A 24,002-nucleotide genomic window follows, 5' to 3' on the forward strand; every position below is an offset into this window, starting at 1 on the left:
GGGATTGAACCTGGAACTTTCAGCATGCAAAAATGTTCTACCGTTAAGTTATGACCATTCCTCAGATAGTAAATGAATGAATGGCTATCAGCCATGGTGGCAATGTTCTCCATCCATTATTGCAGGCAACAAATTCCAAAATTCTCCAGGGTGCTATTTTTCTCAGATCTCACCATGGGAAATTCTCTTTCCAAAATCTAAAATAAAATAACCTCTTTAAAATTCCTAAGCAAAAAAATGATTAAAAGTCGCTTCACGTCCTTGAAAGAGAAGAGGGCTTCACAGTCCAAAGTGAGAAAAAGATGGAGGGAGTGAAGAAAAACTGAATGAAATACAATGGAGGAATTTCAGTGAGGCAAGACAGAAAGAGAGAAAAGCAAAGAGATCCATTTAAAGGAAGCTTTGTGATAGAATAATAGAATTGAAGAGTTGTAAGGAATCCCAAGGATAATCTAGTAGTCCAACCCCCGCAGTGCAGGAATTGCAGCTAAAGAATCCTTAACAGATTGTTATAGAAGGGAGGCACAAGGAATGCATGCAGCTGCTTTGAACCTGAAATTCTGAGTCGCACAGTTGTGTCAAGAGAGCTTCATGCTATGTTGCGATGGGTCAATATTTCTCAAACAGTGGTCCATGGACTACCAGTGGCTCGAAAGCTTCATTTGGGTGGACCATGGCCTATCTATAGATTTGTAGTTGAAGACAGGAGATGGCGCATCCATCATATTAAACACCCCTATTCATTTTCATTGTATTTTCATTGCTTCGTTTGTATTGCAATTCAAGTTGGAGTATTAAAAAATGAATGAAGCAATGCAGATGCAATTAAAAAGAATGATACAGCACCTAGCACAGTGTGTTACATTTGCTGCAACAGGCAGAGCAGGTTACAGTGGCACTCCACATTAGAGACTTGTATAATGATAAGTGGGTTTTTTCAACCAGAATGTATGTAAAACTGTTAAGAAGAGCAAAATTACCTTCTGTGCAAATGATGAAAAAGACAGTAATCTGAAAGGGTGGTACACATATTGTGATAAGTGTGTAGTCCTTTAAAAACAGGGCAGGGCAACCTGTGGCGCTTTCGATGTTGTTGGACTCCAACTCCCATGAGCCCTAGCGAGAGCATGACCAGGGCTGAGAGGTGATGGGAATTGTAGTCTGGAAGTATCTGGAAGGTCAGAGGTTCTCCAGCCCTGTTTCAAAGGGGACGGGGGATAGAAATCTACTTATATAGGTTCCCATTCCATACCTTGACTGTCCCCCCCCCCATTTCTTTTCTTATTCTTCTGCTTGTACTGTTTCGCTTTTCCTATGTAAGGATAAAAGCTCTCCAACATTTGGGTGTGTTGATGTCAGACTCCATCATGGCTGTTGTTGAACTCACTGAAATAAATCGAATCCTCATGTATGCTTTACAGTTTGGAGCTGTGGCTGGTAGAATCATAATTAACCAAAGCATTTTAACCAGGGTTATCAAATATCTGTAAAACGTGTGGCATACACACCCAGCAACCCGACGTTAATTTGCTATTTGTATTGAAGGATTGCCCAGAAACCTGGCTTTTTTTCCCCATGATGTATAAAATGATGTGAACCTTTTGTCCCAAGGTGTGTTTGAGAATGTAAAATTAAATGTTAGCAATTAAAAAGTCAACTGTGTAGAAGCTGAAAAACAAATGACGTCCCCAGATGCTTGAAGGCGCCGTGAAAAGGGGGAGGTTGTTACCCATTTGTTATGTAATCTATTTCGATTCACAGAGTGTAACAAATGCTTTGTATTTGCTTTAATCACAATAAAAGACATAAACTGAGCAGCTGTTCGGTCTTTGAAAGTGCTTTGGTTGTGGATAAAGTAACGCGGATCAATCTTGAAAAGAGTGCTTATCCATTTTCTTTTATTTTAACATTTCCCCAAATGCTTTTTGATTTGGTTCCCTGCACATGTTTAAATTCATTTCCAAGAATTAGTTCTTCTTCCCAGTGTAAGACTTCATTGCTCATTTCCAAGCTGCCACTTTTGTTTCCTTTACATAATCTACATCCGTAGATTTAATCGCATGGCATTCTTCCTTCCAAAATACTGAAGCTGTCCTTTACCATTCTAACCCCCCACACGGTTGGAAGTGCAGGAGGGAAAGTTGGGGGTGGGCATGCTAGCTCACTTCCGTCTCACCCCATTGCCATCTCCATGGAGCGGGGAGCCTTCTCTACATATTGGGGTCACCAATGAAGGTCCATGGGGACAAGCAACAGGGAGTCGACATCTCATGACCAATGGAAGCTGATCAGTTCGGGCCAATGGGGCACTGCGCCACCAGCCTGGCATGGTCTGCCTTCCTCTGCCTCCTCACTTACAGCCAGTCTGGGTTGTCGCTGGTTCTGGCTCCACCAACTGTTGGCAACCCCACCTTCTGCCCTCTCGGTTCTAGGTGGCACCAGCCACCACTGACCATGACGTTGGGGATTAGAAGGGAGGACTGATATTTCTGGTGCCACCAGAGGGTGAGAGAACTGGAGCCAAGGCATAGGATTCCTGAGGCTGTTTTTTGTTATCCTTTGAGGGTTGGATGAAACATAGCACAATGGGACTATTCCCGTTCCCACCTTTCCCCATTCATGTCCTGCGGCCTTCCCCAAATCTGCTCCAGGAGGTTGAGTTGGGGACCCAGAACCCAGAACTGCTGGAGGCTGTCTTGCTAAAGAAAGAAAAAGGAAACCTATGGTGATTCCTGTTTGCTGGATCACAGTTCTCTAGGTGTTGGTTGGGATCTCAGGGATTCGCCATCCTTCTCATGGCTGATAACATTTCGAAACGGTTTTGAAGTTCAAGCTTCCATGAAACCACACCACCCAAACAGACAGTCCTCCCTAAGATGTGCGAGGGGGACTGCAGCTTGTGATGAAGGAGGGATACACATGCTTTGAGTATGACTTCAGATGTTCCAGAGTGGAGCCCTGAACATGAAAATGGGTTTTGGGGTCTCAAATATGGGTTTTGGGGTCTCTTTCCCCCTTGCAGACCTCAAAGCTGTGGGGAGAGAGCAATAGTGTTACAAGAGAATATGTATCTCATCTTCTCACTGTTTGGCTGAGGACTCTTACATTTCCCGGGCTATCTTTGCCTTCGATGGTAGATTATCAGTCTCCTGGTGCATTGGAAACTATCCCATATCCCAGTCTTTCCTCATCTTCACCTGACATACTCCTGTCTTTATTTCCTTTACCTAGGCCTACAACCTAACACCTTTATCTTTCCCTTGCATAACCACATCTGAAATATTTCCTTCCCTCAGTTGTAACATTCAGGACTCTAATCCGTCATGGGCACTGACCATGGGCTGCAGTCAGCTAAGTCCTGCTCAGAGCAGACCCATTGAAATTAATGAACCTAAGTCATGCCCATTAACTTCAGTGGGTCTACTTTGAGTAGGACTAGCATTGAATGCCACCCTATGATCTCTGTCTTTCCCATTGCCTCTGGTTTCCTTCCCTCTGATGAAATACTTTGTCCAGTGATTTGAATATGTGAGCCTCACATACGCTGGCTCACCTCTTAATCTAAAAACTGTCTTTTTATTTTATTTACACATTGATAATCCATGTAATAAATATATATGCATAGGCAGAATACAATGTATGAGAATGGAAACAGCAAAACTATCCTTAAAAGCATTGATAAATATGGATTGGTTTAAAAGGAAAATTTGTATTACAAGGGTCTGCCAAAAGACATCAGAAAGTAGAGGGGGATGGTTTCTGCCAAACCTCTACTGGCAAGGAGTTCCACAGACCACACAGAAGACTGGGTCCCCTAGTGACGGCCAACCAAACCTCAGGGGCTTGGGGAACCATCAGAAGCTCCCCATCAGAAGTGTGAGCTTAATGATATCCAAGAACCACACACACCAACACTAGGGATGATGGAGAAATTCATTTGCTTCATATATTAATGTGGACCTACCTAGTATGCACATCTGGAACTAATATGCCAACATAACTGCCCTTCAAAAGTCACACTTCCCTGAAGTCAGAGGAAAGTTCACAGAGACAAATGCATGTGAGTGAAAATAATGTAGAAAAATACATTATGCTGGGGAAACAGCTTGCAAAAAAAAAAGTTTATATTAGGCAAGATTGTGCAAAAAAAAGGGAAAATCCACTTTTTTAAAAGTGTGCATTTTTGTGCAGATTTTTGTTTTTGTTTTAGGAATGAAAACTGATGCAGGAAAACTGCATTTAAGATTGGAACAACGGGAAACTGAAATTGACAAGATTTGTACATTCCCTGACTCATACGCAGACAGATATGCCTACGGCTACTGTAACTAGAATCTGCCCCAGTACTGAGAATGTGATATTTCTGCTTCACGTGCTGTCAATAGCCCTTTGTAGTCCTATCAAGAATGAAGCCGTAATTGGAAACTAGGGAGTATCCAGTGGAACTTTTAAACAGGTTCTTTATAAGCTGAATTTTACCCCTCATCACAAGCTACCTTTGAAGCTCCTCTCAGTTTCAGAAATAGTTTCTGTGTGTAATCTGGCAGGGAGCGAGGAAGCCCTATGCATAGTTTGCATATATGGTACTGCACTTGAGATTCTATAGTTCCCAGCCAAGGAACTGACTTGCAAGAAATGCAAAAGAAGTTCTGTCTAACGTTTCTTAACAAGCCTGGATTTTCAACAGATTCACACAACATTTTTTCCCCCCATTCAAAATCGGTTGACCTTTTCAGTGATTTTGGATGTGCAAAACTGGCTTTGTGAGTGTTTCAAAAGATAATCTGGATTCAGCAGGCTTTCCTATAAAATGGTGGTGACCCTGTTGCAGGCTGAATCTGGTATTTATTTATTTTTTAAGCATTTGCAGGAACTGGTCAGCACTATTGAAAACATCTACTGGAGTTGATTTTGCTAACAGTTGCCAACATTTCCCCTTACTTTAATGAGGCCATTCAGAACAAATGGCCTTTCACTGCTCTGCCATAACACCATGTTCCAAATCTTTTTTTGGAGATTTAAATTTCCTTGGAACATGATTGGTTTGCTTTAAGCATTATATTATGCAGGTAGACATGTATGTGCATATGTTACAGCAAATTTTCTAAATTTGGAAAATACCATTATTCAAGTATGGAACTCAGAATCAGTATGATTGGAAAAGACAGAATGTTGGAAATTGCCATAACAGTATTAGTTCCGTTTGGTTTTTTTTAAAAAACCTTTATACCTCCTCTTTCTACATATTGTAAAGGAGGGTCATATATAACTTAAAACATGTAATATTAACAAAATTAATTGTGGGGTAGTGAAGAGAGACATTGCAAAATTCTTGGCCCTGCAACCAACTTTTTATGATAGACTCTTTGAACTAAGGATATTTTTTAAAAAATGTGGTCAGTATTCTGTTCTGGCAAAATCCCTTCAAATCAATACTACATGGTTCTCTTTTAAACAAAAATGCTGGGGTGTGATTGGTGGTGGCTGGCTCACCACAAAAATCGGTTTAAAGAGAGTGAAAAGCTACATTGTGAGCTAAACTGCAATTGTACCAGTGGAATGCACTTTTAAATGGTTGGCACAGAACACAGATTTAGGAAGTAAAATCAACAACTGAAACAAGTTTCAGGGTTATTCTGCCTATGTTGCTGCCAAATTCTTGCCAAAAATGCAAGATGTAACTTAGACTGGATCAGAGCAAAGGTCCATTTAGCCTTGTATTTCCCAGCCAAAGACCAACAGAGAAAGCCAGACCTATTGCTCACTATGCCGTATTATTGAAAGCACACCAAACCCTGGAGAGAGAGAAAATGGTTTTTTTCTGTGTAAAAGTCGTCAAGACTCATTGTAATCTCTGTTTTCATGATATTTAAGGGCTTTAAAACAATTGGCTTTTATACCGCTATGAATGTCATAACTATTTGCAATGTTTCCAAAAGAACTCAAAATTATTTTCAGGGTTCGTTTTCTTTTATGATGTCATAGAGGGTGAGATTTTGTGTGTGTCTCTTTTTTCAAAGTGTTGTTCTACAGCTCTGTTCTTCCACCATTAGGCGGCCTGCATCACTTGAGTTTTCAGTGCATTTTGTTAGCCAACAGAGTATAGAGTAAAGGCTTGCCCCAGAAGACTGAAGGTCTGGATGCGGGGGCTGAATCCTGCAGACACTCGTGAGTTTCTTTGAAGCTTCTGTAGATGTGCTTTCACAAAGATTTCCCCGGATTTACAAAACTGTTTCTTAGAAGTAAGAAGCAAAGCGCTTGAACCCGGCTGTGCCAGTTGCCTGCAGGATGAAACCTCTACAGTGAATGATGAAAGGTCCATTGTTTGAGACTTTAGGCTGCTGGATCTGGCTTTGCCATGCAGTGCCTGAACGGAAAGAGAAGTCCAGCATGCTTATTTTGGTTCATAATGGACGGTAGTCTTTGCACCCTTTGCATATTGTGTATTTTAACATGGAAGATGATCAGCTTCTGTTCAAATGCTTGGCTGAATTACAATGACTCTCAGACTAACTATGCATACTGTGTAGAGTGTATTCCCTGATTTATACAGTGTAACTATGACAAGATGTCACCTTTTTGTTCGCTGTTGCCGTTTGGTAGGTCTCCTTGTCTAGAACCGTGGTTTCCAGACCTGTGGGTCTTCGCCAACTAACACAGCAACACAATTAGAGCATATCTCATGGGCAGGAAGAGCATAGGAATCATAGGATGGTAGAGTTGGAAGGGACCATGAGAATCATTTAGTCCACCTCCCTTGCAATGCAGGAACCTTTCACCCAACATGGGGCTTGAACCTTCAACCCTGAGATTAAGAGTCTTGTGCTCTACCAACTGAGCTATCCCTCATCCCCCAGGAAGCTGAGTTGGGCCCTCAGCCCATCTAGCCCACAGCGCTCCAAAGTCTCCCATCACCTCTCACCTGATCCTTTTAACTGAAGTTGGCAGGAGCTGAATCTAAGAACATAGGGAGCTGGACCCATTGGTCCATCTAGTTCAGTATTCTCAGTGCTGACTGGTAGCAGCTCTTCCGGGAGTCTCTCTCCCAGCCATACCTGGAAATGCTGGCAATCAAACCTTATGCACACAGAGCCAATGCTCTACCGCTGAGATGCATAGCCTGTGCCCCACTGGGAATCCAGGACCAAAGAAACAACTTAGTCTATTGCTCAGATCCTCTGCTATTGCTAAATTATACCATCGCTCCATTGCCCACAGAGCACGGGTAGGAGACTGGACTGCTTATATCTATTTGAATCCTCAGCAACTTTTAAGTAAGGGGTGGTCCTTGCCCTACAATGCTCCTTCCCTTTTCCAGGCATTCCAGCAGCATAAAGCTGATCTCCCAATTGCTTCTAGGGCTACAGCTTCGGAGCCACTGTTGTAGAAACCGGAGCCATGTATGTTGTTTCTCCACAATTCATCAGTGCATCACACATAAATGTTTGCTAGAAGGGGCTTCCAAACGCCTTTCAACTTTATGGCTATTACACGTTGTCCTCCCTTGTAGTGTGAATGTGCCTTCCTAACTTTAATGCTAGGATGTCCTAGATCTTTAGTATAAGTGTATGGGTCGAGTTAAAGTTCTTTCAGGGCGGGTTCTGTTGGCTTCCAGAAGGTAAGGACCGACGCTTTAAACCAGTTCGTAGACTGAGAGTTGAATGTTATGGTACAGCTTTGACACCGGTTTGTTACTGCACACTTTTGTCACCGGTATGTTACGGCACAGCGTTGTCACCGGTTTCCTTCCCCCTAGCTGTCTTGTGTACAGTGCTGTGCCTATCACGTTCTTACTCTTTGTGACTAGCGTATTGTAACTTAACAGAAGTTTCTTTTTCCTTCCTTGGTGCGTGTATATAACCCTTCTCTTGTCGATACTTCTCTGCATGCTTTGGGGTGCAAATTAGCTGTGTGGCCAGCTGTTTTGTGCATGTCAGGGTGCCTGTCTAACCTCTTACTCTTCTCTTCTGTTATCACCAGGCCTCCTGAACCCGTTTACAGCACTGTGAACAAATTCTGTGATAAGCCACCTTCTCCTAGGCACTATTCCCCTGTCGAGTGTGACAAAAGCTTCCTCCTTTCAGCTCCCTATCCCCACTACCACCTAGGCCTGCTCCCTGACTCTGAGATCATCAGGTACTGCATGTGCTTCTTCCTCACTTCCTCATACGAGAATGCATGGGCGCGGCTCAAGTGCGCAGTATTAGGCTCCACCTTCCATCCCCTCAGGAAGGCTCCCTCTGCAGAAAAAAACACAACCTTGTGCTCACTTTGCTTCCACCTCACTGGCTTAAGAGGAAAGGGCCGGCCTTGTATTTATTCATTTTTATTGTATTTAGAAGATGCTTTCAGCCGCTCAGTCAGAGAGCTCTCTAAGCGACATATAAGTAGGGTTGGGTTTGGGGCCTTGGCAGCAGTGCAGACATCAGAGAAAGGATGTTGGGCAGAAAGGAAGAGATGGACATGTATCAGTTGGCTGCATTTTATATCCCACCTTTCCTGCAAGTCGCTTTTTCACTCTCCCCCCATTTTGTTCTCGCAGCACACCCGTTAGGCTGAAAGAAGGTGACTGGCCAAAGATCACCCAGTGAACACCATGGCTGAGTGGGAGATTTGAACCTGGGTCTTCCAGGTCCTAGTTCAACAATCTATCCAGTGCACCATATAGGAATTAGCTTTAGAAAGAGTCAAGAGGTTGTTGCCCACCTAGACAAGTGTTGTCTACTCCAAACGGCACCGACTCTTTAATGACTGTAGCTAAGCAGATCTCAATCTGGTCGGTGCCTGTATGAGTGATGGCCTGGGTACCAAGTGCACAACCACCTTGAGTTCCGTGATGGAAGAAAGGCGGGATATAAACGCAAGGAAATAAATATCAGGGATGCTGTAGCATGCATTGGCAAAGGGCTGGACGAGAGGACCTTTGAGGTCCTTGTCCATTCTGTGATACCACATGAGAAATCCTGTTGGCCTTTCCTTCCCCCCCTGAGCATCTTGGAGTAGCTTGCTAAAGGTCAAAACCAGGAACAACACAGAGATCTCCCTCAAAGCAGGTCCTGGAATCGAGCTTCGGGGAGACTGTGGGATTTGTCGTGTCTGTACCAAACAGATTTGATTCATTCCCTGCGAGGAAGATGCTTCTCCGCATCCTTACAAAGACAGCGTTTGGTTCCGCTGTGTAGCGCAGCAGGCGAGTGAGAGGGAAATGAAGGGGGCACAGCGGAGGCATCCTAGAAAGCAGGCGGGGGATTGGGGTGGGGAGCCTGCCTCTCGGGGAGATACGTATCAGCTGAGCACTGCAGGATGCAACTTAGCATTAATTAAAGGATTAAGATTCAGCAGCGGCACAGGCACAGGCTGAGCTAATCCACTGTATCAACCATTTCACACCGGTTCTCGGGGACCGTGCTGCTCATGTACATTTTGTTTCAAGATGCACATCGTCGAGTTAATATCCAAGAGCCATCCAGGGCTTTGCTTGCTCTTTAGGTGTATTTAGAGTGCTGCCAGTTGGCCACTCGCCCCAGCAACAGTAGCCCAAGGTGAGCAAAGGGGAAAACCACAATAAGAGATTTGCTGCGCCTGGCTTTTTCGCTGGGGTGCGTGTGCTGTTTTAGATAGCTCTTGCAACACGAGTGGGGAATCTTTTTCAGCCACATTGCCTTCTGCGCAAGCTTCTGAGGGCTGCATGCCTGTGGTAGGTGGGTCCCAGGAGAGGAAGGGGGCAGAGTAGTTTCAACAAACACTCCTCTCTATCCTCCATCCAGGCAAGGAAGAGACATTTGTCCTTGCCCACCCCAGGAAGGTTACCCAAAAGGGAATGTGGCCCTTGAGCTAGAAAACTGCAAAAAAAAATTAGGGATAACTGGGTTATCTATGCCAGAAGGCAGAATCCTATGCACGCTTGACTGTAAGTAAGCCCATTGAACGCAATGGGAATGTATAGGGCTGCCCCATGTGCTGCTCTCAGTACCAAGCGTGCCCTAGTTGTTTGTTGCCGGGATGCAATATTCACAATGCCCCCTCTGCAAAAATAAAAGAGGTTTGTTGAGTTAGCTTATTTATAATTAAACCTGAACAAAATCTCATTTAAGTTTGAAATTGTCTTCAGCGATGAGCAAATCAGGTTCTGCTTCAGTAGATTGGGGTTTGTGGTTTTTTCCCCCATGCACATTAAATGGATTAAGGAACAGTCTTCATTTTATCCAGTTGTTTGCTTTGCATTTCAAATTTGCCTTTTTATTAAAGCAAAACTGCCCATGGCTTTTAGATAAGGAGGCCGCCTTCTGAAGCAAAGAGGCTCTGGGTACCTTTGCAAACTGCATGTTGGGGAAATGTTCCTCAAATGCATCCCGACCCGCTTCATATGCCACAACAGTGGGAGAAGGTGGACCTAAGGCAGCCTTGAGGTTTGATGCGGCTATTGGCTGGATCTCTTGCTCCATTGGCTGACTTACATGATGCAGACTCACCTGGCAGCAGTGAGGAGCAGTCGCACCAGTGCTCTGAGAGAATTGGATTTCCCACTAGGTTAGATTACTGCAAGGTATTACACATGGGAAGGGACACGGGTGGCACTGTGGATTAAACCGCAGAGCCTAGGGCTTGCCGATCAGAAGGTTGGCGGTTCGAATCCCCATGACGGGGTGAGCTCCCGTTGCTCGGTCCCTGCTCCTGCCAACCTAGCAGTTCAAAAGCACGTCAAAGTGCAAGTAGATAAATAGGTACCATTCCGGCGGGAAGGTAAACGGCGTTTCTGTGCGCTGCTCTGGTTCACCAGAAGCGGCTTAGTCATGCTGGCCACATGACCTGGAAGCTGTACTCCCTTGACCAGTAAATTGAGATGAGCGCTGCAACCCGAGTCAGTCATGATTGGACCTAATGGTCAGGGGCCCCTTTACCTTTTTATTACACATGGGGCTGCCTTTGAAGACGGTTCAGAAACTGCAGGTGGTGCAGAATTCAGTGGTCAGGTTGCTGAAGCAACACGGTCTGAGCTTGTAGTCCCAATCCCGGCCCAACTGCACTAAGTACTAAATAATTTCTGGGCTCGTTTTCAAAGTGCTGCTTTTGACTTAGAAAGTCTTGTGTGGCTCAGGACCCAAATACCTCAAGGACCACCTTTCCCCATGTGAACCAACCTGGACCCTGCAATTGTCACCTAAGTCCTTTGTGTATGTGTCCCTTCCACGGGAGGTGCAGAGGGTGGCAACAAGAGAACAGGCCTTCTCTGTGGTGGCCCCCTTGTTCATGGAATGTTATCCTCAGGGAGGATAACATCTGGCACTATCACTATGTGATTTTAGGCAACAGGCCTCTTATTCACCCAGGCCTTTGGATCTCAATTTTCTGTTTATATTTTAGCAGGATAGACAGGAATTGGATCTGATAAGTAGGTAGGTAGGTAGGTAGGTAGGTAGAGATAGATAGATGATAGATAGATAGATAGATAGATAGATATAGATAGATAGATAGATAGATAGATAGATAGATAGATAGATGATAGATAGATAGATAGATGATAGATAGATAGATAGATATAAGATATAGATAGATAGATGATAGATAGATAGATGATAGATAAATAGATAGATAGATGATAGATAGATAGATAGATGATAGATAGATAGATAGATGATAGATGATATAGATAGATAGATAGATGATAGATGATAGATGATAGATGATAGATGATAGATGATAGATGATAGATAGAATCATTCCTCATTGGATCATACAAAGATCTATGCAACTGTGGCAGGGTCCCCCAACTGATCCTGGGCTCGCCACAACACTGATAAAACCAGTGGATCCCACATGATAACTTCAGGGAGGCCATCAGAGGGCTCACAGCTCCACATGTTTTTTTTGTGTGTGTGTGTTTTTGGGGGGGGCGCAGGGATGAGTCAGTGATGGGACTCCAGAACCCCTCTAGCTGCTTGAAGGTGCTTGATTCTTTCACCAGACCTGTGTCTGCTACCTGCTGGTAGTATCAATTCACTTTCCATAAACCATGTTTCATTCCAGCCATTCACGGCCTTAATTTCACTACACCCTTTCTATGTGCATGAATTGTACACCCACCAGCGTTGCACGGATGAAAACAGGACTCTCTTTCAGCGAGGGATGGGGGGACCTATAGCACTCCCCCCCAAGGCTGCTGAGCTACAACCCCCTTCATCCCCTTGGCTGGGGCTGATGTGAGTTGGATTTTTTATCTCACTGCCATGCTTGTCGTTTTTGGCATTTTCCCAAGTCACTTTGAGCAGCGTTTTTCTATGAAAGGCAACTGGTCCATTCACAAACTTACAGCTGTTTACTCAGAAATAAGCCTCACTCTCTTCAAGGGGGCTTATTACCAAGTCAGTCTACATAAGATTGCAACCTTAAACATCATTGTTATTGCTTTTATTAATAATAAAAACGACGGTGGCGGTTTCTCGAACTTCACAAACCAGATCTTGCTAAGCCTTTAAGGAGATCTTGGAGTGCTGAGCTTGGCATCTCTGCCTTTATTTAATCAGCACTGACTGCATGTGTGCTTTTAAGCCTTGGAGTGCCAAGGTGAAATCACAGCCCTAGCTTCTGTTTGTGAGCGGACTCTGTTATTATATCTAATTCAATAGAAAACAATATTTCATTCATCAGCCCATGCATCATTTTTTATTTCTGCATTGCTTTTTTCCTTGGAGTCTGTATTCCCTTCCTCCCTGTTTCTTTCTTTCTTTCTTTCTTTCTTTCTTTCTTTCTTTCTTTCTTTCTTTCTTTCTTTCTTTCTTTCCTTCCTTCCTTCCTTCCTTCCTTCCTTCCTTCCTTCCTTCCTTCCGTTTCTTCTTGTGGTTGAGATTGTTGTGTTTCTGCACGCTGCATGCGCCACCTTTAATTACCATATTTTTTGCTTTATAAGACTCTCTTTTTCCCTCCTAAAAAGTAAGGGGAAATGTGTGTGCGTCTTATGGAGCGAATGCAGGCTGTGCAGCTATCCCAGAAGCCAGAACGGCAAGAGGGATTGCTGCTTTCACTGCGCAGTGATCCCTCTTGCTGTTCTGGCTTCTGAGATTAAGATTTATTTTTTTCTTGTCTTCCTCCTCCAAAAACTAGGTGCATCTTGTGGTCTGGTGCATCTTATAGAGTGAAAAATACGGTAATTGAAGCTTCAGTCCTATTCAGCAGTAAGCCCCATTGACTTCAGTAGGACTTATCTCTGTGTAGACATGTTAACACTTCTGCTGCAAGTTTACTTTCTATCACCTCTGCAACCAGCAGAGCCTTTGGGTGCATTCAGTTACAGGGCAGGTTGCATGCATGGAAACCATTCTTCAAAAGATTGTGGAGCAACCACCTTTCTTTTAAGAAGATGAGGGGGTTTCAGTCCACATTTTAAAAATGAAGCTGCCTAATTCACATTTGCTGAAACAATAGAAACACGGCCATCCCCCAAAATCCACACATCTCCAGATTTTGATGTGCAGTTCTCTTGCTGAGTAATATGCATATACTGAAGCAAAAAGGGCATTAAAATGCATATATTAGTGAAAGTAACATTTAAAATACGTTATATTGGGAGAATTTGCTTTGCAAAAAATGTGTGTATTAGGTGAAATCTGTACTAAATTACATGAATTTGCATGAGGACTTGTGTTGTTGTTGTTGTTGTTTTTAATTAAAAATTTAAAAACTGAGGATCTGAGAAAAACCAAAACTGATATATTCGCCCAGCCCTAGAATATGATAAAGTTAGTTGGTGTAGAAAAAGCAGAAGGAAAGAGAAGTGATTTGGAAAACATCTATGTTGGGTTGTCTCTACACCTATCTCAACTCAATTAAAACTTTTTGCACATACCCCGACTTCCATGGACAATAGTGTGCTATCAACTGTGCTGTTGTTTTTGAGGACACTTGTTCAGATGTGCGCACTCCAGATCATCCAACAAATCAAAATAACATAAAAGTTAAACAATATGGTTCAAAACATGGTAGAATGTTGCTGGAGGTAGGTTAGCCTTGCCTGTCTTTGCCGCAAAGCAAAGAATATTGTGCAATGTGTTCTGCTCCGCTGGAATACTGTGGGAGGGAAGCGCACGACCTTCAACAGTATACAAATTCAAGGCTCATAAATTTAGCTGTGAATCCATGTAATTTGGGGGCTGTTTTGGTTGCATGTTTGTTCATAAATGCGGACGTTACATACGTTGGTTTGAATTTCTGGCACACTTCTTAAGACTAATTGGAGAGGGTGAGTTAAAATTCTGCAGATTGTTTCCTTTCCTTTCCTCCAAAAGAAGTCGTTCCATCAGCTGGCTTGTTCCGTAGTCCTTCTTTGCACTTTCCCAGGTGGAAAGGGAGTCCGTAAGCTGTTCCTTTTCAAAGCATCCTCAAGACGCCAGACAGACATAGCCAGTTTCCCCGGAGGAGTTGCAAAACGGAACTGTGTTTGACTTGCATTGTGTCAAAAGTATCTTGTGTTATTTCCCAGCTCTGCCTCATTGGCCCACTTTACATTTTTCTGTTCCATTCAATTAACTCGTCAAAGTCATCTGTGCAGACAGGACAGGGAGGGGGAAGAGAGCAACCATGTTAAATTAGCATCAAGCTAGTCGGTTCTGCAGTTGCTGTGTTTGTAAATTATTTTGGTTACCCATCATATTCCAATTCCATACACATTTTCCCCAATCAGGCAGTGGGTGGGTGGGGGGCCTCTGATAAAGGTACACAAAATGCCTTTATCTATCCCATTCACTTCAATGGAACAAGTGCCTGCATCTCTGCATCCCTCCATTGAACTAACTGGAGTTTTGTATGCGCCTCGGAGAGGGCACATGAAGATCCATGCTGCAGTGATCGTGCTCCAAAGGGCTACAGAAGGAGCATGCCCCATTATCTTCAACATAGGGAATACCTGTGAGAACAATGGGATTCCAGGCATGAATCATTCCTCATTGGATTGTACAAAAATCTATGCAACTGTGGCAGGGTCCCCCAACTGATCCTGGGCTCGCCACAACAGTGATAAAACCAGTGGATCCCACATGATAACTTCAGGGAGGCCATCAGAGGGCTCACAGCTCCACATGAGAGCTGTGGATTTTCCATATTTTGCTGCTTCAGGCATTAGCAATGCCATCTGGCAATGCTGAAAGAACTATCTGGGTCAGTAGCCACTATCAGATATATTTTCAATTGGTGGAACGTGCCATGCAGGATAACCAACAGCCATGAATTTCCAGCATAACAGATCAGCTAAGCTGTGCTGTTGAAGACAAAGAGATATCTAAGCATGCCTTGTGGGGACTTACTGTAAGCCAGTGACATGTATACGCTGGGGAGAAATGTGTACAATCTTGATTTTATCATTTTTCCCTGCAGCAGTTTCCGAGAAACAACTAGCTGTTAAGAAATGGGTCAAATTATGCATCCAGTGATGGTCATTTTTAACTGGCAACAGCCCTTCAGGGTCTTGTGTGGAGAGTCTTCCACACTCTCTGCTATCTGATGCCTGGGACCAAATGGACTAGGGACTGTTTAGATTCAAAGCATAGGAACATAGGAAGGTGGCTTATGCTGAGCCAGACCATTGCTCCATCTAGCTCAATATTGCCTACTAAAGGTAAAGGTAAAGGGACCCCTGACCATTAGGTCCAGTCATGGCCAACTCTGGGGTTGCGGCGCTCATCTCGCTTTATTGGCCGAGGAAGCCAGCGTAAAGATTCCGGGTCATGTGGCCAGCATGACTAAGTCGCTTATGGCGAACCAGAACAGCGCACGGAAACGCCGTTTACCTTCCCGCCGGAGTGGTACCTATTTATCTACTTGCACTTTGACGTGCTTTCGAACTGCTAGGTTGGCAGAAGCAGGGACCGAGCAACGGGAGCTCACCCCGTCGCAGGGATTCGAACCGCTGACCTTCTGATTAGCAAGTCCTAGGCTCTGTGGTTTAACCCACAGCGCCACCCGTGTCCCATATTTCCTACTACTAAATTATTATTATTCCTGCGGAACTCCTTCCCATCAGATGTCAAGGAAACAAACAAGTATCTGACTTTTAGAAGACATCTGAAGGCAGCCCTGCATAGGGAAGTTTTTAATGTTTGATGTCTTACTGTGTTTGGTGTTTTAATTTGTTGGAAGCCACCCAGAGCCGCTGGTGGAAACTCGAAATGACGACCTAGCCCAACGTACTCAGGCACACACATATTACTTCTCTGAACCCCAGATCTGTGTCATATTTTGGATCGTCCAGAGCTTGTTGCAATAAGACCAAGAGGCTTTGTGAGCAAATGTTTTTATTTATTCCTCCTTTCTTTCTTATCTATGCAGTCATTCCCAGCACAGCACAGTGACCCGGCCACCCACCGTGAGCATACAGCGGAGCCTTTCTGTGGAAGGGTAAGAGTTTCACTTGGGTCGTTATTGCTTTACACCAGTTTTGTGCCACATTGAGTAATATGCGGTTATTTGAGTGTGTACATACACAGACAACTGTGTGCAATTCATATGTGCATTCCTGCTCCCTAGCTCTCAGAACAGCACTACCTATGATGCCACAGGCAATCCCCTATCTAGGCAGCTGGCAGGTTCAAATCTGCTTCGTCTCAGAAATAGGTGCTCCTTCCACTATTCCCTGAACAGCTTTTGTATCTGTCCCAGACAAAAACAGGCAGTGTGCTTTTCCTGAGCACTGTGCTTCCCTGCAAAACAACACGCTTCCAGTTCTGGCGATAGTTTGTGGGTTCTATGAAATGGGGTAAAAAATACCTGCCCATTCAGAGTGAGGACAGCAAGCATTTGCCCTTGCTCTCAATTGGCTTTGTAACATGGTCACATCTTCCCGTCCTGATTGGTTGTGTGGCAATGTAACAGCATGCCACACAGCAAAGTAGCTGCTGGAAATAGGGGCAGAAAGAAAGGGGAAATCTGGAAGGGGGCAGCTGACATGGTGAAGGGCTGTAGATCAGTGGTAACATCTCCCTTACATGCAGAAGGCCCCTGGTAGAAGGCCATAAACCTCTGCCAGTCAGTGTAAAGTGTACAGACAGTGCTGAGCACACTATAAAACAGCTCTGAATGTATGTGGAAGGGCCTTAGCTCAGTGGCAGAGCATCTGCTTTGCACACAGAAAGTCGATTCCCAGCATCTCCAGATAGTATAAGGAACTGCTACTGTCTGAAATCCTGCCAGTCCGTGTAGGCTATACAAAGCTAGATGGATCAATGGTCTGACACAATATAAGGCAGCTTCCTACGGTCTTCCTATAGACTGTATTCAATGCCAGTCTTACTCAGAGCAGAACTGTTGAAACTAATGGGCATGACTGCTTCCGGGTTGGCGCCTCCGGCAATGGCGGAGCTCCTCCGATCGGGAGGAACTTGCTCCGTGGAAAGCAGGGTCTGACCGCCACGGCGAAGGCGGAGACCCTCTGAAATCACAAGCGGGAGAAGCTTGTGAACTTGGGATTCGGCTAGCACCTTCTGCGCCTCCCCTACTCGCGGGGAAACCCTGTTTTGGGGATCCGGAGCGATGTGAGGTGAGTGGTGCGGTGCTTCGAATTGACTGCTTCTTTCACGGAGTGAAGCCGCATTGCTGTTGCTGGAGAGCGCTGACTTTTTCCTGTGGACAATTGGATTTTAAACAACTACCCGTGAGTAGAACGGAAAATTGGATCTTTAAATACCTTAATTTGGCACCGAAACGGGGAAGGTCTTAAGCAGGAAGTCCACCTTCCTCTTTTGTAAATAGATTGAAGCAAAGACGTTATAAGCTAAAGTCTTTGAAAGCTTTTGGTAAAGGATTAAATTTCCATCGGTTAAAACTACAAAAACCCCCTTGGAAGCAGGAGAAGAGGGGGGAAATTTTGGACTTAGTGAGCCTGCAGGAGAGAGTGAAAAACCAAATTACCACTGCTCTGAACCTGGAAAAGGGCTGCCAGAAAGAGTGAAGTTTTGGGAGAGTTCATTGACTGTGAACAGAACATTTTTGACAGCTAGTTATATAAGAGAAAGATACTGTTTCCATTGTCCTCTTCTGCGTTTAAAAAGGAGGAAAAGTAACTGAAAATTGAAACTATCTTTATGGCTTGAGTTGTGTTTGAAAGGATTGATACAAGTGGAGACTGTTTCCCTCTAGAGGGAGCCTTTGAAACTGTTACAGGAGTGTAACTGGGGAATCGCCAGCTGCGATAAGAAATTGTGAGAACCAGAGATTGACCTTGGACCATTTAAAATGTTGACAGGAGAAGCCATTGTGACGGTATTATGTAAGATAAGCTATTCGCTGGAACAGCTTCATAAGAAGACGGATGCCATGTCTTTTAAAATTGACAACTTGGAACAAAAAGTGACTAACTGGAGACAAAAAGTGAGCACCAATACAGAAATAATTCAGGACTTGGTACAAGAAACTACTTTAGCAGGACAAATTGTGGAGGAGAAAGAGAAAGCTGTGGTTGTTGAGCCTAAAGTAATACAAGCGGGATCCTCAGTCTTACAGAAGCAAATTGAGGATTACAAGTTGAGGCCTTCTATGATTGAATCTAGAAAAAGCCAGATTTTGAGGATTGGATCCCGGCTTGGACGGAAGAAGGAAAGTTGGAAAGATCCCTCTATGCATGGATTAACTGACTTTTGGGACAGGTACTTGGGTCTGGAGGAGATTGGAGTTCTGGGGGCCTTTGGATTTGGAGGAACTTTGAAACATGTCATGAAACACCTTATAGACCTTAGCTTCAACTATGGAAATTTGGCTGACCTGTCCAGAAGGAATAAAAGCATTGTTAGGTTGGAGTCTTCCCGAGATCTGCTCTTTGGCATTAAAGAATATGAAGAAGACCTGCAGAAGGGACCTGGAAAAGAGTTAAGAGCCTCGGACATAAGATCTCCAGGTTGATGGACTATATGGAATTGACGGAAAGGACTGGCAGAATCCGAAACCAGGGAGAGGAGATGGTGGAAGAAGATTGGAGAATTTAAAGTTTATATATAGAAATACTGTAAAATTAATGAGTGATAGAAAAATGGTGGAAAGAAATTTTACGGCCTTAGCAGAAATGTTATAAGGAGTTAAGCATATATAAGTATTTTAGTTTTAATGAAAAATAAGGATAAAAAATATGTTAAGATATTTATAATATGACAGAAAATAGAGAAAGATGGAAAGGATTTGCTGAAACAATTAATAGAAGTGGAATACAAAAAGGGAGGTGAGAGGGAGTTGAGGAAACAAGGGAATGAAAGATAGAGTATGGAAAAGGTGTGATGTATGTTTTTAAATGGTTTTTGTTTTGTTTTGTTTAGGGTTAGGGTGGGTTAGGGTTTTGTTTAGTTTAGTTTAATGTGTTTAGTTTAATGTGTTTAGGTTGTGTTTTGTATTGTTTATATATTGTATTGTATTGTTTCTTTTCTTTTTTGTTTTTTCTCTCTTGTCTTTTTCTTTTTCTTTTCCTTTTCTGTAATCTTTAAAAGTAATAAATATTATTTTACTAGAAACTAATGGGCACGACTGACTTAGCTTCATTCATTCCAGTTTGGCCGCACTAGATAGCCCTGAAGTCATGCAAGGTGCCTAAAGACAGACTTTATCTTAGGTTTCGCTCACCTCCATGTTCAAACTGAGCTCCTCTTTTCTTCACGGAGTTGCTGTGTTTGGAAAAAAATGTACTGCTGGGGGAGCCGGAGAATGGCCTCCATATGTTTTGATTTAAAACTCTCATCAGCCCCAGCCAACATGGCCAACAATCAGAGGGTGACTTGCAGGACTTCAGGAGAAGAAAGGCTCGAGAGTAAAGCCTACACAGAACCAGAGTGGAATTCTTAAGACGGTTGGATGGCGTGTCGTACAACTCTTTTTGGCAAATGCTGCCAAATGTATTGCTCTGCTTTCCTTTGGGTCACATCAGCAAGGCCAAGAGTGGAGTCTTGTCGCGGCCCAGGACCTCCATACACACTACCCAAGCTTGCACCCCATGGAGGTCACTTTGGTGCTGCTTTGTTGTTGTTTAGTTGTTTAGTTGTGTCCGACTCTTCGTGGCCCCATGGACCAGAGCACGCCAGGCACTCCTGTCTTCCACTGCCTCCCCCAGTTTGGTCAAACTCATGCTGGTAGCTTTGAGAATACTGTCCAACCATCTCGTCCTCTGTCGTCCCCTTCTCCTTGTGCCCTCAATCTTTCCCAACATCAGGGTCTTTTCCAGGGAGTCTTCTCTTCTCATGAGGTGGCCAAAGTATTGGAGCCTCAGCTTCAGGATCTGTCCTTCCAGTGAGCACTCAGGGCTGATTTCCTTCAGAATGGATAGGTTTGATCTTCTTGCAGTCCATGGGACTCTCAAGAGTCTCCTCCAGCACCATAATTCAAAAGCATCAAACAATGCAGGAGGCAGCAGTTGTGAGTTACCAGTCTCTGCAGCCACAGCAGGTGCTGTGATTCCTCAGAGGTTTGACTTCAACCCCAGGTGCACATTCCGTTGTCTCTTCAGACAGATGGATGCCAACAACCAGGTTGAGGAAGACTGCTCAACAGAGATTACCTTTTCCTGTTTGGGCTATTTTTGGGGGAGTGGCACCCAATCTATTGGGAACTTATTCAGTGCAATCCCCATTTATACTTCTGGCGCCATTTCAGTGGGTCTTGCTCAGGAGACCTTATCAGTGGACCGGTCTCTTTGTAGCAACAATTTTAGCTCCCTTCTCTGGTGGGTAGCATCTATTCCTACTTTCCCCTGGTCTGCACCTAAAACAAAAAAAAAACATTATATGACCAATGTTGGATGCTACACATGCCTACAGCTTCTGAAGAATCTCATCTTTGTTGCTCCAAAATCCCTGGAGCATGGTGAGAAATAAAAATAGAGTAAAGCAGGTAGGGGGAAGAGAGAGAGAAAGAGGAATGAAATGTGTTTAACTATGGATGGGCAAGAACTGTGGATGCTCAGAAACTGGACTGCCAGCTCCATCTACTGGCCGGATGCAGGAAATGTATTTTATAGCAGTCCATTCTATTTAATGAAAGGTCTGTGCCCATAGCAGAACTGAGCGGTGGAGTTTCGAATTGATAGAGGTGACTGTAGCACTTTGAAGTGCAAGTAAAGGCCCTCTCCCAGAACCCCACCAAGCAGGAGAAAGACCCTCTTCCAAAATTCTCAAAATCCAGGCAGGTTCACATGAGGCGATTTGGTATTTCAGATAACTTGGACCTATTTGTGATTCTATTGGATTCCCAGTTGCTGCCGATTACCGTATTTTTTACTCTATAAGACTCACTTTTTCCCTCCTAAAAAGTAAGCGGAAATGTGTGTGTGTCTTATGGAGCGAATGCAGGCCGCGTAGCTTTCACAGAAGCCAGAACAGCAAAAGGGATTGCTGCTTTCACTGCGCATTGATCCCTCTTGCTGTTCTGGCTTCTGAGATTCAGAATATTTTTTTTCTTGCTTTCCTCCTCCAAAAACTAGGTGCGTCTTGTGGTCTGGTGCGTCTTATAGAGCGAAAAATACGATACATTGGCATGTGTCTATATATGCTTGCCTATGTCGACAAAAAGGGAAGTATCTCATTGGTCAATATGATATTAGGATATGACAACAGCACAGCAAGCTGCCTTGTACTGCATCAAACTCAATGGTCCATCTAGCGCCTGTTATTATGGAAGGAAATGGAAAGGAACTGCTCAACAGGAGACATATACAATCCAGGCAGCCCAAGACATTTTGGCACCTGAGGCTGGCTTTAGAATGGTCCCTCCCCCACCCCACAAGGGAAGAAGAGGTCAGGGAAGATCTACATCAGGAGCAAAGGGGCAGGGATCGAGAAAGATCAACATTGGGATCAGCTGTCCTGGTGAACCCTTCTGCCCAAAGCAGTCTTCTCACCTTGCCTCATAGGTGGGCTGGTCCTGAATCCAGGTCTCTTAAATGAATGAGCAATGTCCTTTTCTTTCCACAGAGAACCTCGCAAAGTTGTCCTGCACAAGGGGTCAACAGGGCTTGGTTTCAACATCGTAGGCGGAGAAGACGGCGAAGGCATTTTTGTATCCTTCATCCTAGCGGGTGGGCCAGCCGACCTCAGTGGAGAGCTTCAGCGGGGAGACCAAATTTTATCTGTAAGTATTTCCTGTGCACAGATTTAATTTTTATTGTTGTTGTTTAGTCGTTTAGTCGTGTCCGACTCTTCGTGACTCCATGGACCAGAGCACGCCAGGTACTCCTGTCTTCCACTGCCTCCCGCAGTTTGGTCAAACTCATGCTGGTAGCTTCGAGAACACTGTCCAACCATCTCGTCCTCTTTCGTCCCCTTCTCCTTGTGCCCTCCATCTTTCTCAACATCAGGGTCTTTTCCAGGGAGTCTTCTCTTCTCATGAGGTGGCCAAAGTATTGGAACCTCAGCTTCAGGATCTGTCCTTCCAGTGAGCACTCAGGGCTGATTTCCTTCAGAATGGATAGGTTTGATCTTCTTGCAGTCCATGGGACTCTCAGGAGTCTCCTCCAGCACCATAATTCAAAAGCATCAAATACAGCTTTCCCTTACGTTGTGTTGGGGTCTGTTTTTTGGCTTGTTTTCAGATGGGGTTCCCACCATTAACTAAAGTTTTTTCAGTCTATTGGGCATATATTAACCAAGAGCAGGGGAAGGGAATCGGATTATGATCACCCCCATCTCACAAGCTAAGTTTGAAAGAATCAGAATTGTAGAGTTGGAAAGGGGTGCCGAGGGTCATCTAGTCCAGCCCCCTGCAATGCAGGAATCTCAACCAAAGCATCCATGGCAGATGGCCATCCAACCTCTGCTTAAAAACTTCCAAAGAAGGAGAGTCCATGACCACCGTAAGGAAGTTTGTTTCACTATTGAACAGCTCTTCCTGTCAGAAAGTTCTTCCTGATGTTTAGTCAGAATCTCCTTTCTTGTAACTTAAAGCCATTGGATCGTGTCCTTCCCTCCAGAACAGGAGAAAGCAAGCTTGCTCCATCTTCCAGGTGATGGCCCTTTAGATATTTGAAGATGGCTCTCATGTCTCCTCTTTCCCAAGCTAAACATATCCAACTCCCTCAACCGTTCCTCATAGGGCTTGATTTCCAGACCCTTGATCATCTTGGTTGCCCTTCTCTGCACACCTTCCAGCTTGTCAATCTCCTTCTTAAAGGCAGGAGATAAACTTTTGGCTGGGGCAGGTTTCCCCCCTGCCCAACACCTGATGTCATCAAGTGTAGAGCAAGTGGTTGCAGCTTGGCTGAAATGGCCTGGTGGCCAAGTGGGAAGGCCTGTGGGTCAGAAGCTCCCCACCCCTAACCAAAAATAATCCTACACTGGAGTGGTGGGCTAGCAGCAAATTGTCTCCCTTATCATCCAGCCTTAGCTTGGTCAGCCTTATCTCAGTGGTGGAGCACACGTTTTGCATGCAACAAGGTAGGACTGGGAAATGCCCCTGGCAGAGAACCAGCTACTGTCTGTTAGTGTAGACCAGTGTTTCCCAAACTTGGGTCTCTACCTTTTTTGGACTACAACACCCATCATCCTCACCATTAGTTAGGGATGATAGGAGTTGTAGTCCAAAAACATTTGAAGACCCAAGTTTGGGAAACACTGGCACAAGCCATACACTGTGAGCTAGATGACCAATTGCTCTTAGATTTAGCACAACTTCCTAGGTTCCCAAATGATGCTCTAAAGGTAAAGGGTAAAGGGACCCCTGACCATTAGGTCCAGTCGTGGCCGACTCTGGGGTTGCGGCGCTCATCTCGCTTTATTGGCCGAGGGAGCCGGCGTACAGCTTCCAGGTCATGTGGCCAGCATGACTAAGCTGCTTCTGGCGAACCAGAGCAGCACACAGAAACACCATTTACCTTCCCGCCGGAGTGGTACCTATTTATCTACTTGCACTTTGACATGCTTTTGAACTGCTAGGTTGGCAGGAGCAGGGACCGAGCAACGGGATCTCATCCCGTTGCGGGGATTCGAACCACCAACCTTCTGATCGGCAAGTCCTAGGCTCTGTGGTTTAACCCACAGTGCCACCCGCGT

The 24,002-nt window shown here is 44.4% G+C and overlaps 1 protein-coding gene across 36 annotated transcripts in view; it reads left to right on the top strand.

Moving 5' to 3' along the window:
* The window catches only part of DLG2 (discs large MAGUK scaffold protein 2), an 877,737-nt gene that overhangs the window by 685,672 nt on the left and 168,063 nt on the right, over positions 1 to 24,002 (top strand). For 27 of the 36 annotated variants that reach the window (XM_083609628.1, XM_083609598.1, XM_083609629.1 and 24 more), the window contains 3 exons: positions 7,981 to 8,136; positions 16,318 to 16,386; positions 21,930 to 22,086. In XM_083609628.1, the coding sequence (XP_083465754.1) occupies positions 7,981 to 8,136; positions 16,318 to 16,386; positions 21,930 to 22,086 (382 nt within the window). The remainder of the gene's footprint in view (positions 1 to 7,980; positions 8,137 to 16,317; positions 16,387 to 21,929; positions 22,087 to 24,002) is intronic. The other 9 variants (XM_083609632.1, XM_083609634.1, XM_083609600.1 and 6 more) reach the window with 1 other exon arrangement.

The sequence above is a fragment of the Podarcis filfolensis genome, assembly GCF_964270895.1.
Source record: "Podarcis filfolensis genome assembly, chromosome: 4".
Lineage (NCBI taxonomy): Eukaryota > Metazoa > Chordata > Lepidosauria > Squamata > Lacertidae > Podarcis > Podarcis filfolensis.